Source organism: Pseudophryne corroboree, chromosome 6, assembly GCF_028390025.1.
Source record: "Pseudophryne corroboree isolate aPseCor3 chromosome 6, aPseCor3.hap2, whole genome shotgun sequence".
Lineage (NCBI taxonomy): Eukaryota > Metazoa > Chordata > Amphibia > Anura > Myobatrachidae > Pseudophryne > Pseudophryne corroboree.
This window is the reverse complement of record NC_086449.1, coordinates 78,804,079-78,818,245: the sequence shown is the minus strand read 5'-3', so window position 1 is coordinate 78,818,245 and position 14,167 is coordinate 78,804,079. Positions and strand designations below refer to the sequence as shown.

Here is a 14,167-nt window from a genome sequence, read left to right as displayed (position 1 = left end):
TGTAGTATGCGTGGAAGGGGGGCAGGGATAGTACCAGGGCCGGCGCTACCCGCTCAGCAAGGTCTGCAATGCAGGGAAGCGCTCTGCTGGATAACGGCCAGCAACTATGTCAGCGTCTTGTAATGAGTCAAATGAACTCATTACAAGCCGCCTGTGCTGTGTGCGCCACCGGAGGAGAAGAGGAGCAGCGTCAGGGGAGGTCCCGGAGGAGAAGGAGGGAGGGGGACTGGAGCCACAGCAGCGCTATGTAATTGGTAGTGGCGCCGCTGCAACTGTCCCTCTCCTTCCGCATTGGCTGGCTGGTGCTGCTGTGAATGCTAGGATGCGCTTCCCTCATCCCAGCATTCACAGCGGCGGCGGCCAGCCAATGCGGAAGGAGAGGGGACTGCTGCAGCGGCGCCACTACCAATTACACTGCACTGTTGCAGCTCCCTCCTACCCCTCCCTCCTCCTCCTTCTCCCATGCCCGGGATCTGCCAGCACGAGGAACCTGTCTGCATGAGCCAGCGCGGAGAGATGGTAAGTATCATCTATTCTGTCTGTCTCTCTATCTATCTATCTATCTATCTATCTATCTATCTATCTATCTATCTATCTATCTATCTATCTATCTATTCTGTCTGCCGTAATGTGTAAAAAGGGGACGCTGTCTGCCGTAATGTGTAAAAAGGGAGATGCTGTCTGCCGTAATGTGTAAAAAGGGGCTGTCACACAAAGTTGCATCCAGGCATTGCCCCTGGACGCACCTGTGTGGTTTGTGGGTCCACCTGAAAATGGTGGAAAGAATGAAAAACAAATCTGACTTATTCTCACTTTGGGACCTCTTCTTTAGCTGTTAACATTCGGTTGAACTCGATATTGAGAGTTGGGTACATCATGATGTGTTTGCATTGGTGCAGGTGTGCGCAGAAATCTGCTTATCAAGTGCAATTGGAAAGTGCAGTATACATCCAGTTACTAGTATGGTGATAGCGCCTCTGCCACCTCAAGGGATCAGAGCATTTGTGCAAATACTAGCGCTCAGTTTGGTCGTAAATGACCTTTATTAACTCAGCAATTCATTTTATTGTATAAGTAACACTGTGTAATGTGACTGATGGACACTATATTGTGCGTTGTAATGTGAATTGGTACTATTCTGTGGTCGAGCCCCTTCCCCATTAAGCCACGCCCCTAAATTTTTCGTGCGTGCCTTAGGCGCGCATCTGTCCCTTTTACGTGTGTGAGGAAGGGCGCAAATTCATTTTTTGCTGGAGGGCGCCGAACACCCTAGCACCGGCCCTGCTGTGGCCCCTATAATTTGGGGTATGTCCCTGTTTTGAGCATGGCAGGCACCAAAGGAAACTTTCGCTCTGAGCTCCTCAAGGTCTAGAACTGGCGGTTATCGATTTTAAAATATATTTTTCTTTTCAAATGTAACATGCCCCCAATTCAATACAGAGGAGGTGGTGCTGAAACATAACTTTGCTCTGATCACCATGGCACCTAACTACACCTCTGATAAGGGGCACTGTGTATAAGGGATAGTACTGTGTGGCGAAACGTGTATAAGGGGCACTACTGTGTGACGTAATGTGAATAAGGGGCACTATTATGTGGCATAATATGATTCAGGGGCACTATGTTTTGGGTAATGTGAATAAGATTGTAATACTGTGTGGCGTAATTTGAACTGTGGGTACCATTGTGATCACGCCTCTTCCTGTGTGAGCACACCCCTTTTTGCGGTGCACACTGTCCCTTTTTTACAGGTGAGAGGGCACATATTTACCATTTGCAGGGAGACACCAAACACTCTACCTCCAGCCCTGGGTGTAATTAATGTGTGCTGGGGAGGGGGTCATAGTAATGTGTGCTGGGGAAAGTGGCATGTGTAAAAGGGTGCTCTACCTGGCGCAAAGTGTAAAAGGGAACTCTAATTGGCTCAGTGTGTAAAAGGGTGCTCTAACGAGAATAATGTGTGACTGGCTCTACCTTGCGTTGTAAAAGGGGCTCTACCTGGTATTGTAAAAGGAGTCTCTATACCTTGCACAATGTGTAAAAGGGTGCTCTACCTGGAATAATGTGTGACTGACTCTACCTGGTGCAATATGTGAAAGGGGGATCTATCTGGCGTAATGTATATAAGTGGTACTACTGTGTGCCGTCATTTTGAATAATGGAGACTACTGTGCATCATAATTATTTTGCGCCCCTATATTTGATGTAATTTTTTTATGACCCTATATTTTTGCGGCATGCCTTTGGCACGCACTGTCCATGTTATCGATCTTGAGGGGAAGGGGCATCAAAATGTCTAGTTACAGCTCTGAGGATGAGATCGGTCACATTTGTATTTGTAGAAAGGCTCAAAATTGATAGTTTGCAGGAGGGCGCCAAAGTAAACACCCTAGAACCGGCACTGCCTGAAAGTGCACACAGACCCTTATAATTTGGATACACTGTACTCATAGTGTTGGCATGAGGAAGCTTTTAGGCGTGTGTTGCAGAACCTGTACAACAAGTGCATGAATGGACTGGATGATTGCACACAGCTGGGGAGAAGGGCAGCCATGATATTACTGCAGGAGTGGAAGCACAGCAGGCTTGGGACACAGTGGGGCCCCTGTCATACGCTGCAGGCGTGACCCTGCTGCATCTCCCCCTATATACTAGTTGTATAATTAGATGCTTCGCATGCAAATTGCCCATTCATTTATGCAAATCCCAGGGCCGCCACAGCCACGCCCACAGCCGGAAGAGGTCACGTGACACACCCCTCTATACACTCCTCCTGTCTGCACCACGTGACCTATCCGCATCCTCCTCTATCTCCCTCTCCCCACCTCCTTCCCTCCGAACTCGCAGCCAACCACCTGACGACTAGTAGGAGGCCCCTGCGTGGTGATCGCTCACTGGCCGCGGCCTCCACCAATCATCGGCAGCCATCTGTGTGCCTTGAGTGGCAGAACGTGAGGCCCAATAGGGAGCGGACACCGGTGCCGGTGTAGCCAATGGGAGGGCTCTTGGGAGGAGGGCGCGGCGAGGGCATATAAGAGCGGCGCTGCGCCGGTCCCGGGCGCTCAGTGATTTTCAGACGCTGCCGGTAACAGTGATCTCAGGGGCATCCTCATGGCCCGACTCGCCTTCCTCGTCCTGCCGCTCCTGGCTGCCCTGTGCGCCGCCGACCCCGAGGTCTACTTCCAGGAGGACTTCAATGACGGAGGTGAGCGGATGATGCGTCTGTCCGTGTGGGGCGGGTGTGCACGCCCGTGGTCTCTCTCAGGGGGTTACAGGAGGGGGACGGATGGTAGCATCCTGATTGTGCAGGCATTGGTGTGCAAGCAAGTCCCAGAATGCAGTGTCAGACCTGTGACAGGGTGATGCTGGCACTTGTAGTTCCCCTGGCGGTTGTAATACCTGGGTGCAGGGACCTGGTGATGTCCCCGAGGGGTGGAGGATCTGCTGCTGGGTAATTAGCGCAGTGTTGTAGCTCATCAGCGCTCATTTCCCTCCATATGTGTCCTCTTCCTGCTGTATGTACTTATCTGTCACACTGGGAATAGGGTGATTGCAGGTGACAGGCTGCAGGGAGCCTCAGGGCTGTGCAGCTGTGTCCTGGGCAGGGGATGGGTCTCCCTTATATACATTACTACTGCTTGGTTACATAGTTTCAGGATACTCCTATTGCATCTGCATTACACGGTGCTCTGGTATGCTGCAGACTGTATTGCTGGCATAGTTACTTGCTGTAAATCTATAATGCAGCTGGGTGTGTTGGGAATAGTAATGTGTGTATTTCCCCCTGTGCTGTCACTTGCTGCTTTATTGAGTGCACAGGCCTCTCTGCCAACTCTTCATCTGTCAGTATAACATGAATTTCTCTACACATGCCGGATGGGTGTCTGTGACACCCTAGTACTTGGTGCTGTGGTTACATAACAGCTTTGAAATCACTTTACATTCAGAGAACTGCATAGGTCTTGTCATGGGGTTTCACTTTCCACGTTAATGTGCCATGCACTGTTTATGCTAGCAGCTATGTGCAGCAGCTAGTTATAATGCATCCTCACCTTCCCTTGTCCAGGTGCACCAGACTGGAGCATAATGCTGACTTACAAGGTTTACATTAACCACAAGTGCAGCCTGTAGTATACAATCAGGAGGCTGTATTCTGCCCTGAGTGAGCCTGGCCAGGGACACCCCTGACCCCCACCCCCCTGCGGTGATGGCACAGCGATTTGCATGCTCCTGCAATTGGACATTGAAACCTGAGAGCATCTGTCATTGTGAAACCTAAATAAGCAATCACCACAACTCCTCCTCCCCTGCGCGAGTGCTTTTGCGATCTCGTCCTCCTTTCCTCTTCCCTGGCCATCATGCGGATGTATGTGGAGCACTATTGAATCTTCTGGAAGCAAGAGTGGGAGGGCTTTAGTGTTCACCTTCATTTCCTCCTCCTTCCTGTATGAAGCGGTAGATCTTCGCCTTTATAGCATGGAGATAACAGTAATTATCGGTTATGTCAGCGTATGTAGCCGTCATATACTGCCTGCAATATTAATCTGAAAGCAATTTTTTTTTTTTTGTATTTATGGTTTTCGGCAGGGGGTGGTCAGCCTTCATACAGTTCTTCTGCCAGTTAATGCCACAACCCAAGCTGCCTTTATAGGCTGTCTGTTCATCTGCCTGTACTCTGCGTTCTCCACTTGTCTCGTCTGACAGCTTTGCTGCAATTATTTATTCCATTGAGGGTAGTGTTGGGTTACCAGAATTCAGTAGACTTGCTTTACCTGGTAAATTATTCCTCTGTCACAACTAGGGGCTTGTTTCCTGAGCTGAGTTAATGTACTGTGTTCCTTTCAGATGGCTGGAAAGAACGCTGGTTGTTATCAAAGCACAAGTCGGACTACGGGCAGTTCAAGCTCAGCGCCGGGAAGTTTTACGGTGATGCAGAAAAAGACAAAGGTGAGATTCTGTTTTATCCACAGGCAAGGTTGATAAGCTGCTGTAAATGATTGAAGAGCCGCTGCAGGAAGTAATTAGAATAGCAGTGTTTTGCATGCACCCTTGTGCAACTTTGCGGCCACCTAAAGGTGCTCAAGCCTGTTATCATTAAGGTCAGCTGAAAAGATCACAAGACCTGTAATGCTTTAACACTAGCTCGACCACTGCTGCAAATATTCATTGGGCGATTGGTGCAATTAACCCATTGCTCGAAGTGTCTACATAAACAGTAATAAAATGGGTTAAATATGCAAGTCTGTATTTTATTTTTTTATGCCTTTAAATCTGTAGATTAGAGTTAACACTCACATCACACGGCTTTGTGGGTGTCTGCTGGATAAACAGCATTTCGATTCTTTCCCGTTTTTATTTTGCCAATGTACGTTCAAAGGGATCTTGGGTTATAAACAGGTAGGGTTTCCCTTCACCCAGACTGGCCAATCGCAGCAAGATATGGGCATGTGTACTATGGTATGGCAGTGCTTCCTCTGCATACACAAAGTAATAGCATAGTGGTTTATCACTGGTCGTGTGGGCTGTGACACTGGCAGCTCGGTGTTGTAGTAGAGTGCACTGATCAGTGTCAGTCTCTGGATCTGATATCTGTAACTTATTCCACTCTCAGGTCTGCAGACCAGCCAGGACGCCCACTTCTATGCCCTGTCTGCCAAGTTTGACAGCTTCTCCAACAAGGACAAAACACTAGTGATCCAGTTCTCAGTGAAGCACGAGCAGAACATTGACTGTGGAGGTGGATATGTGAAGCTTTTCCCCAGCAAGCTGGTCCAGACGGACATGCACGGCGACTCGGAGTACAACATCATGTTTGGTATGTATGTCAGATGGTATAGTCTTAATGGGCCATGCGGTGATGGCAGCTGCATGGTGGGCATTCTCTTACGGCACTAGGCTGTTTGAGGGACAGCCAAGTAAACTGCCCTTAATACTCCAGCCCCTAAGCTAGTACTGTTAGCATTGAGCAATATGTTCTTTGCCAGGTCCTGATATCTGTGGACCACCAACAAAGAAAGTGCATGTGATCTTCAACTACAAGGGCAAGAACCTGCAGATCAACAAGGACATCCGTTGTAAGGTGAGTGGGGAACATGGCAGCTGTGAGAAGATTTCCCCTGTACATGTTGTGGAGCATTTGTATAGACATTAAAGGGCCTTCTATTGTACATCATTCATGGTTTTATATGGAGGCTCGCGTAGTGTGTGGGCACTATGGTGGCTTAGGTGCTGCTTGCTATAGTTGTGCCCTGGACAGATCTAGGCTGTTGCCTATCTGATCTGTGTGATGGGTGACTAACAATAACCAGTGATAGTGTGATAAGAGGTCCCCCTAATCCATTGTGGTTGTGCGTTAAGGGGAGCAGGGCTAAATGTAGACCTTGCAAGCCAGGGAGGAGGCTGCTTCCCGGCTGCTGGGATTTGTCCAGTCATTCTGTAGCTTATGATTTATAACGCTATGCAGTCTGTCTAGAATACGGTCCAGTGACACGTCTGCTGGTAATGGCTGAAATGGTAAAGTGGCGCTTGTCTCTCCTGCCTTAGGATGATGTGTACACACATCTGTACACCCTGATTGTGCGCCCAGATAACACCTATGAGGTGAAGATTGACAACAGCAAGGTGGAATCTGGTAACTTAGAGGACGACTGGGACTTCCTTCCTGCCAAGAAGATCAAAGACCCTGAGGCCAAGAAACCTGATGACTGGGATGAGCGTGCCATGATAGATGACCCAGAAGACACTAAACCCGAGGTGAGAGATCCCAGATAGCAGAGCCCCCTCCACTGAGGGCGGCAGCTTCTGTGGTGCTGGCAGATCCTAAAAGGGATTCTCCATTATTATTTTTTTATTTTTTTTTACTAAACTTTCCTTAACTTTGTGGCCCCTTTCCTGGTATCCACCATATGCTGTATTTAGCACGGTCCTGGCACTTCTAGTGGGGGATCTCTGCCAATCCCTGTACAGACATTAGGGTTTCCCCTGCTTGGTACAGCACATGGTCAGCTGCCAGGGTAAAGATTACCACCTAAGGGACTACTCTGGGTGGAAGTTTGTGACTAACTCTTGAATACAACGAATGAGTGTAGAGCCTGGCTGCACGCAAGTTACATGAAGTGTCTCTGCATAAGGGCATCACAATGTGTGGCGACTCCTAGCTTGTATTAGCAGCTCCTAGGATCCTTGTTTATGATAGTGATTGCAAACATTAATATGGAACAGTGTAAAGATGTGCATGGCCATATGAGATTACACTCAAGGATGTGGGAACACTTGATGCAGAAATAACAGAAGTCCCAGGGGGTTATATAGCTCCACTCCTGACATGAGTGCTGGAAGGAACGCTGGCCTATATATCTGCCGTTCTATTGCTGTTCCGTCAGCCAGTGTGTAGGAGCAATATGCCTGAATGATCAGTCCTGCAGCACAGCTGACTGCTAATATATTGGCGCATCGTGCTGTGTGTACGGGCGGTCAGCTACAGATGCTGGCAGTGACTGACAGCTGAACTGGGTAGGCGCATGTAAACTCCTGCCCAGTTTGACGTCAGTCCCGACCGATTGTGCTGTGTATGTGCAACACACCGTCCGGTCCGTCTGTATATAGCTGCAAATCAATTGATCTGCTGCTATATCTACCAGTGTGTTCCCAGCTTTACACTCATGTGGAATATATAAAGCTGCTGTATAGCTGGGGCTGGTCTAGTTTGGGGCCTGCTGGTGGATCATAGCAATGGCAGCTGCAGACTGGAAATGACATCATTCTGGGAGAAGGCTTTGTACTTGTGCAATCATCTTGCATTCAGTCTATTAAGTGGCTGCAGAAAATATGCATGTGGCTAGGTCTCTAGGTCCTAGTGATTTGTCTAGGATAAGACTACTGCTTCAGTTTACAGAGGCCTTTCATAGGGGATGCGGTCAGGGTGCCGCCGGACGGAATCCCGGCGGTCGAAATACCGACGCCGGAATCCCGACCGCCACAATCCCGACATATTCTCCCTCCGTGGGTGTCCACGACACCCATAGAGGGAGAATATAATAGTGTGCCGAGCGTAGCGAGCCCGCAAGGGGCTGCGTTCCGCTCGCCACCCCTGTCGGGATTGTGTGGTCGGGATTCTGGCGTAGGTATTTCGACCGCCGGGATTCCGACCGGCGGCATTTAGTACTGATCCCTTTCATAGTATCCTTTAAATCATTCTCTGCACTATTTAACTTCACTCTGAACCAGAGGCCTTCAGATGGCCATCAGTGGTCTTTAGAGGAGTGCAGATCTTCACGTCTTCCTTGTGTTTCAGGACTGGGAGAAACCTGAGCATATCCCTGACCCGGATGCTGTGAAGCCGGAAGACTGGGATGAGGAGATGGATGGGGAATGGGAGCCACCAGTAGTCCAGAACCCAGAGTACAAGGTGAGCTGTACTGTGTATCCTAATAAGCCATAGACTAGTGTCTGAGAACAGATGTAGTATGAACATGGTGCTGGATGCTCCGTGTAGGCTGACAGGCTGCTGTTCTGTGTACTCACAAGCTTTATATTGAACATGCCCCTTTGTGTGCCAACAGGGAGAGTGGAAACCTCGTCAGATTGAAAACCCTGACTTCAAAGGAAAGTGGGTACACCCAGAGATCGATAACCCGGAATACACCCCAGATCCCAACCTGTACTCTTTTCAGAACTTTGGCGTGATAGGATTGGACCTGTGGCAGGCAAGTTCACAGCTAACAGCAGTGTCTCTTCTGGCCTGAAGCCGCCTTTCAGCAAGACCTTAATAAACAGCCTGTCTCCATCCCTCCCAGGTGAAATCTGGAACCATCTTCGATCAGTTCTTAATTACGGACGATGAGAAGTATGCAGAGGAGGAGGCGAATAAAACATGGGGGGCCAGGAAGGTAGGTTCACCCTTATACAGCACTGACCTGGGTAGGAACAGATGGAGACAACATTGATTGTACCCAGCTTGTTGCTAACACAAGGGGGGGGGTATTTGGTCACTTGATCAGATATCAATAGGCTACTGAACCGGATGTGCTGTCCAACCACCTGTTTGCTGCGTTTACAGTGAAAGTAGGTGTCTTGTGGGCTAATCCTGTATACAGCTAGTAGGGATGAGTGACACCACTAAGGCTTTTAGGCCTGGTTTGCTAGCGAGTTGATAAATACCCCCACTGTAAGCAGAAGGCAAGTCACTAGGATGGTATTGCCAGTGTGGAGTTCAGTGGGCTAATGAAGCTGCTGATAACACTACTATACATCAATGACTGCATGTAATGTATGCAGGTCATACATAAAATAACTGCAGGGTTTATACCTGGTGACACATCCCCCTGGATCTTTCACATCTACAGTAAGTAGGATTCTATATTGACAATGAGACAGCTGGGTAGATTTCCCAAATAGTGTGGATTGGTTAATTCATGGGGTCAGATCTAGTGATGTCACAATAAGTCTAGCTTGTGTTTTTGACAGTTACCCAATCCCATTTGGATACTGTCCTGTGAGATGTGTAATAGATTGTATTTGGAGTAGGGGGGGGGGCTGGCTGGCTCCAGTGTAGTAATTGGTGAATACAGAGCAGTGTCTTTACTGCTTAATGCAGATTTGGAAATCTGTTTTGGGTGTTGGCAGTTGAGTGTATGTAACCTGTACTTGTGTTCTGGTCACACCATCAACCTGTCCCCCCTTCCTAACTGGCAGGATGCAGAGAAAAAGATGAAGGAACAGCAGGATGAGGAAGAACGCAAGAAGCAGGAGGAGGAAGACAAGAAGAGGAAAGAGGAAGAGCCACAGGAAGAGGAAGCTGATGCTGAGGAGGACGAGGATGATGATGATGACAATGATAAGGAGGAAGAGAAGGAAGAAGAGGAAGATGAGGATGACACACCTCAGAAAGATGAGCTTTAAAGATAACTGCTCTGTCTTCCCTCCCAGCACTCTCCCCTTCCCTTGGGCGTTCATGTCTTTGATAGGAGAGGGGAAATGGGATCGTTCTGTCTCTATGAGACTCTAAATTTATATATATTTTTTACAGTTTTTGTTTTTACCCTTTATTGGAAGATGGCCCGTCAATCTTCCCTATCTCCCTCCCCATCTCCTCTCTCCTGGACCCCTCTTGTCTTCAGTCACATCCCCCTCTACGCCTCTTGTCCTGCTCCCATGCCAGTCTCCAGCGCAGTAAATCTGTCCCTACTGCAGTACTTAGGACCATGGCCCATAAAAACCACTTCCTTTCCTGTCCCTACCCTGAAGGACTTGTGAGGTGCACTGACCAGTCACAGCTCCTAATGAGCTTTGCCAAACGCCTCGCCTCCCGTTAACATTGCAGTATCCAATTGATTCAGTGTTCCAGCCATCTGGCTGAAGTAGTTAATTGGACTTTAGTCTAAAGCATTAAAGGTGGCTTTCCTTGGTGGAATCTTCACAGCCATAAAGCATTTAAAGTGAGCCTGAAGCCTCGTGGGCAATACAGCCAGTCAGTTCACTGGAAACTTCACTGAGGCATGAGGCACCATTTTTCATACCTCAGTGAGGTAATAGTTCTGTGATCTGAACAAAATTCATCCTCCCTAATATTCTGCAGTAAGCTCCAACCTGGCTAGCTAGGTACATGTGAGTAGGCATCAAGTTGCCTCTCCTTGTTTGTATGGTTCAAGCCACCCGGCGTCTAAACTATGATCAGAATGCCAGCCCAATCTGAAGGGCTTGTGCTCTAGCCGTAATGTGAGTGCTGACACTTTAATCCTGTTTTTTCCACCTACTAGACATCTGACCACAAGTGTTACATTAACATGCCCCTCAATGTGCCCTGTGATGTAGTGACATGGGTCCTGCAGCCCTCTTACAGTCCACCCTGCTTCAAGCCGTATGCTTCTAATTTATATTGATGCAGGGCTCATCGCCAGAATGTATGAATGGGTTATGTTTTGGAATGTACAGATGTCTGTTAAATTTCTAATTAAAAAAAACCTTGTGTCCAATTCGTCTGCGTCTTTCTACAACTAAGAATATTCTTGTATTGATTAATCCTAGAAAATAGAAGTCTCACCACCAGCCCTCCAGGTGACTGCTGGTCTATGTGGGTGTAGTATGTTATGCTGGTGGCCAGAATCCTGACTGCCAGCAGCTGGGCGAGCGCAAAAGAGTCCCTTGCGGGCATGTTGGCGTGCTATTAGTTTCTTATATAGCGCAGCATATTCCATTGCGCTTTACAATAGAACAGTTATAGAACAAAACTGGGCAAAGACAGAGGTAGGAAGGCCCTGCTCGCAAGCTTACAATCTATAGGCTGTGTGCCACGCTATTTATTCTCCCTCCAGGGTGGTCGTGATCCCTAAGAGGGAATATAGTTGTCTGTATGCCGGGCGCCGGTATACTGAGCGCTGGGATGCCAACAGCCAGCATACTGAACACCACCTGTCTATGTAACTAGTGCTATTTGGGGGTATGAGGTCCCGTGGCTGTTCTGTAGACTGTTATAATTTGTGGGCCAGGACTGTAAATGCCAATCTACATACAAGCATAGTATATTTGGGTCTGATATATGCATTGGTGGCGGAACATGTCGTATGGGGAACATTTTACTAAACTGCTTCTTGAGTCAAGAACAGCAGAACCTGCAGACATTGTGGGACCAGCTACATAAACCGGCACTACTAGTACATCAGGAAATGCTTAGTGGTAGAGTTGTGCAGTATTCTGGTCATATGTACAAGTCACCCCATTCAGTCTCATCTGCACAAAGCATGTGACAGAACACTCAACCTGCTGTCGTGCTACTTCCCAATGACCTTACAAGCCCATGGTGTATAGATCCTATACTGTACATGCAGTGAGGGTTACTGCACTCCATAAAAGGATGACTCAGAGGTGATAATGGGCTAGATTGTAAAGCCTGAAAATTAGATTGTTAAATTAATATATTTCTCTTGTCCTAGAGGATGCTGGGGTCCATGTTAGTACCATGGGGTAAAGCTGGGTCCACCAGGAGTCATTGTCACTTTAAGAGTTTAACAGTGTGGGCTGGCTCCTCCCTCTATGCCCCTCCTACCAGACTGTTTAGAAAATGCCCGGAGGAGCCGGTCTCCAGAGTTTCTCTAGTAAAGTTTATTTTACAGGGAGGCTGCTGGCAACAGCCTCCCTGCTTCGTGGGATGAAGGGGAAAAGTAGTGTACACCCTGCGGGGTCTGAGCCACTGTCTCCACTGACACGACACTGAGCTCCTGAGGGGGTAGATCGTTTCCCGCCACAGGGGATCGCTCACCCCAGCAGCATGCCGCCACCCCCTTACAGAGCTGAAGATCAGTGGTGAGTGAGTCACCGACTTCCCTAGCAAGCGGGGGGGCGGTGTGAAGATGGCAGCATCAGGGTAGGAGCGCAGTATTAACCGCTCCAGAGGCTCAGCGGTACATAGTGTGGTGCTGTAAGGGGCGTCCTGAGCCAACGCCTACACTGGTGTCACAGCCTGTCTGGGTCCCGGGATCTCAGCCAGCACAAATCCTCAGGCCCGTATAATCAGATGAAGAGTGGGAAGATAGTGCCATTTTGGGGGTGGAGCTTCTCTCAGTGGACCCAGCAGCGTTCAGCGCCATTTTCCTGCCTACACAGCGCTGTCCAGGAAGAGCAAGTCCCTCCAGAGCAACTCCAGCAATCCTCTCATGGTACCAGGGGGTTGTAGAATGGGGAAGGGGGCTGCAAAACGACTGTGTAACCTATTATGGTGCAGAGTCAGCTCTGATGGGGGGTTTCCCTTTATATTAAAAGTGCTGTGTGGGTTGGCTCCAATCTCTGTGTCTCATGCCATTCTTAGGGGTGAAACTCTGTCCTCCCCTGTGTGGAGTGTCTGTGGTCTCCATTAAGCAATGTCCAGGGACTCTGTCATATGCTGCAGAGGATATGTCCTCTCAGGATGATCCTATTCCATGTAATCAGGATTGCACTGGTTTAGTGCAGATTCCAGCAATGGAGCCTGAGTGGTTATCCTCTATCAAATCTATGATTTCTCAGATTTCAAATAGGGTTGCACAAAATGAATCTGCAACTCAGGCTTTACAGAACTCTATGGCAGCCTGACCCAGTTCTGGCTCCCCGCTATATATTCCCATAAATGTGCTCTTGCACAAATCATGCAGGATGTTACCGATTCTGACACGGGGGGGGGGGGGGGGGGGCAGCATCTCTTGCAAAAGGAGTGCAGTTGATAGAGGCTATTAAGGATGTGTTGAATATTGCTGATACAACACCCGAGCAGGGTGAGGAGGCTTACTTCACTGAAAATAAGGAAGCCTCGCTAACCTTCCCTGTGTCAAAGGAATTAAATGCTATTTTTGAAAAGGCTTGGGAAAACTGATAAAAAATTCCAGATATCTAAAGGGTTCTGATAGCGTTTCCTTTTCTGTTAGAAGATAGGAAAAAATGGGAAAGACAGTCTCTATTCTTGACGCATCAGTATCCAGACTCTCAAAAAAGGTGGTTTTACCTGTTCCAGGATCTATCGCCCTGAAAGAGCCGGCTGATCGTAAAATTGATAATACGCACAAATCCATGTACATGGCTTCTAGGGCAATACTACGTCCCACTATTGCCAGTGCTTGGATTGCCAAAGCTATAGTAAAGTGGTCAGGCACGTTACTTGAAGACTTGGATACTATGGAGAAATGTGATGTTGAATTGTTTTTACGTAATATTCAGGATTCGGCAGGATTTCTGGTAGAATCCATGAAAGACCTGGGTTCCATGGCTGCGGGAATTTCTTCTATGTCTGTATCGGCTCGTCGAGGACGGTGGTTGCGCCAGTGGTCTGCTGACACGGAATCCAGAAGTGTGGAGACCCTACCTTACACAGGTCAGGCTCTCTTTGGGGATGCGTGGATCTCCACGGCTACAGCTGGTAAGACACCCTTTCTTCCCTCAGCCACACCCGCGCTGAAGAAACCCTTTTCTTCAGCTATATCACAGCCCTTTCGGTTTCCCAAGTCCAGAAAGGCCAAGCCGTCCAACATCTTCTTTCGGAGAGGTCGGCCCAAGTCCAAGAAACCTGCGGCTGCAGGTTCCCAGGAACAGAAACCTACTTCAGGTACACCAAAGTCCTCTGCAAGACTGTGGACTGCACGCACCGGAGGTGGGGCCAGTGGGAGCAAGACTCGAGCATTTCAGTCACGTCCTAGTGTCATCC

The 14,167-nt window shown here is 48.5% G+C and overlaps 1 protein-coding gene across 1 annotated transcript; it reads left to right on the top strand.

The window, feature by feature from the left end:
• The first annotated feature begins 3,043 nt into the window (after nucleotides 1–3,043).
• On the top strand, nucleotides 3,044–10,973 carry CALR (calreticulin). Its single transcript, XM_063931264.1, has 9 exons — nucleotides 3,044–3,205; nucleotides 4,846–4,947; nucleotides 5,612–5,815; nucleotides 5,985–6,079; nucleotides 6,544–6,753; nucleotides 8,294–8,407; nucleotides 8,562–8,705; nucleotides 8,796–8,888; nucleotides 9,694–10,973. Exons 1-9 carry the CDS (start codon nucleotides 3,112–3,114, stop codon nucleotides 9,898–9,900), a joined length of 1,263 nt encoding a protein of 420 aa, XP_063787334.1. The 5' UTR covers nucleotides 3,044–3,111; the 3' UTR covers nucleotides 9,901–10,973.
• Nucleotides 10,974–14,167: the final 3,194 nt, after the last annotated feature.

What these genes read in the sequence shown, in the direction of transcription:
- CALR (XM_063931264.1), top strand. Translation starts at nt 3,112, where the DNA reads ATGGCCCGACTCGCCTTCCTCGTCCTGCCGCTCCTGGCTGCCCTGTGC. An exon ending in GGAGGACTTCAATGACGGAG is followed by an intron (nt 3,206 to 4,845) that starts GTGAGCGGATGA and finishes TGTTCCTTTCAG; the next exon opens with ATGGCTGGAAAGAACGCTGG. An exon ending in GGAGTACAACATCATGTTTG is followed by an intron (nt 5,816 to 5,984) that starts GTATGTATGTCA and finishes GTTCTTTGCCAG; the next exon opens with GTCCTGATATCTGTGGACCA.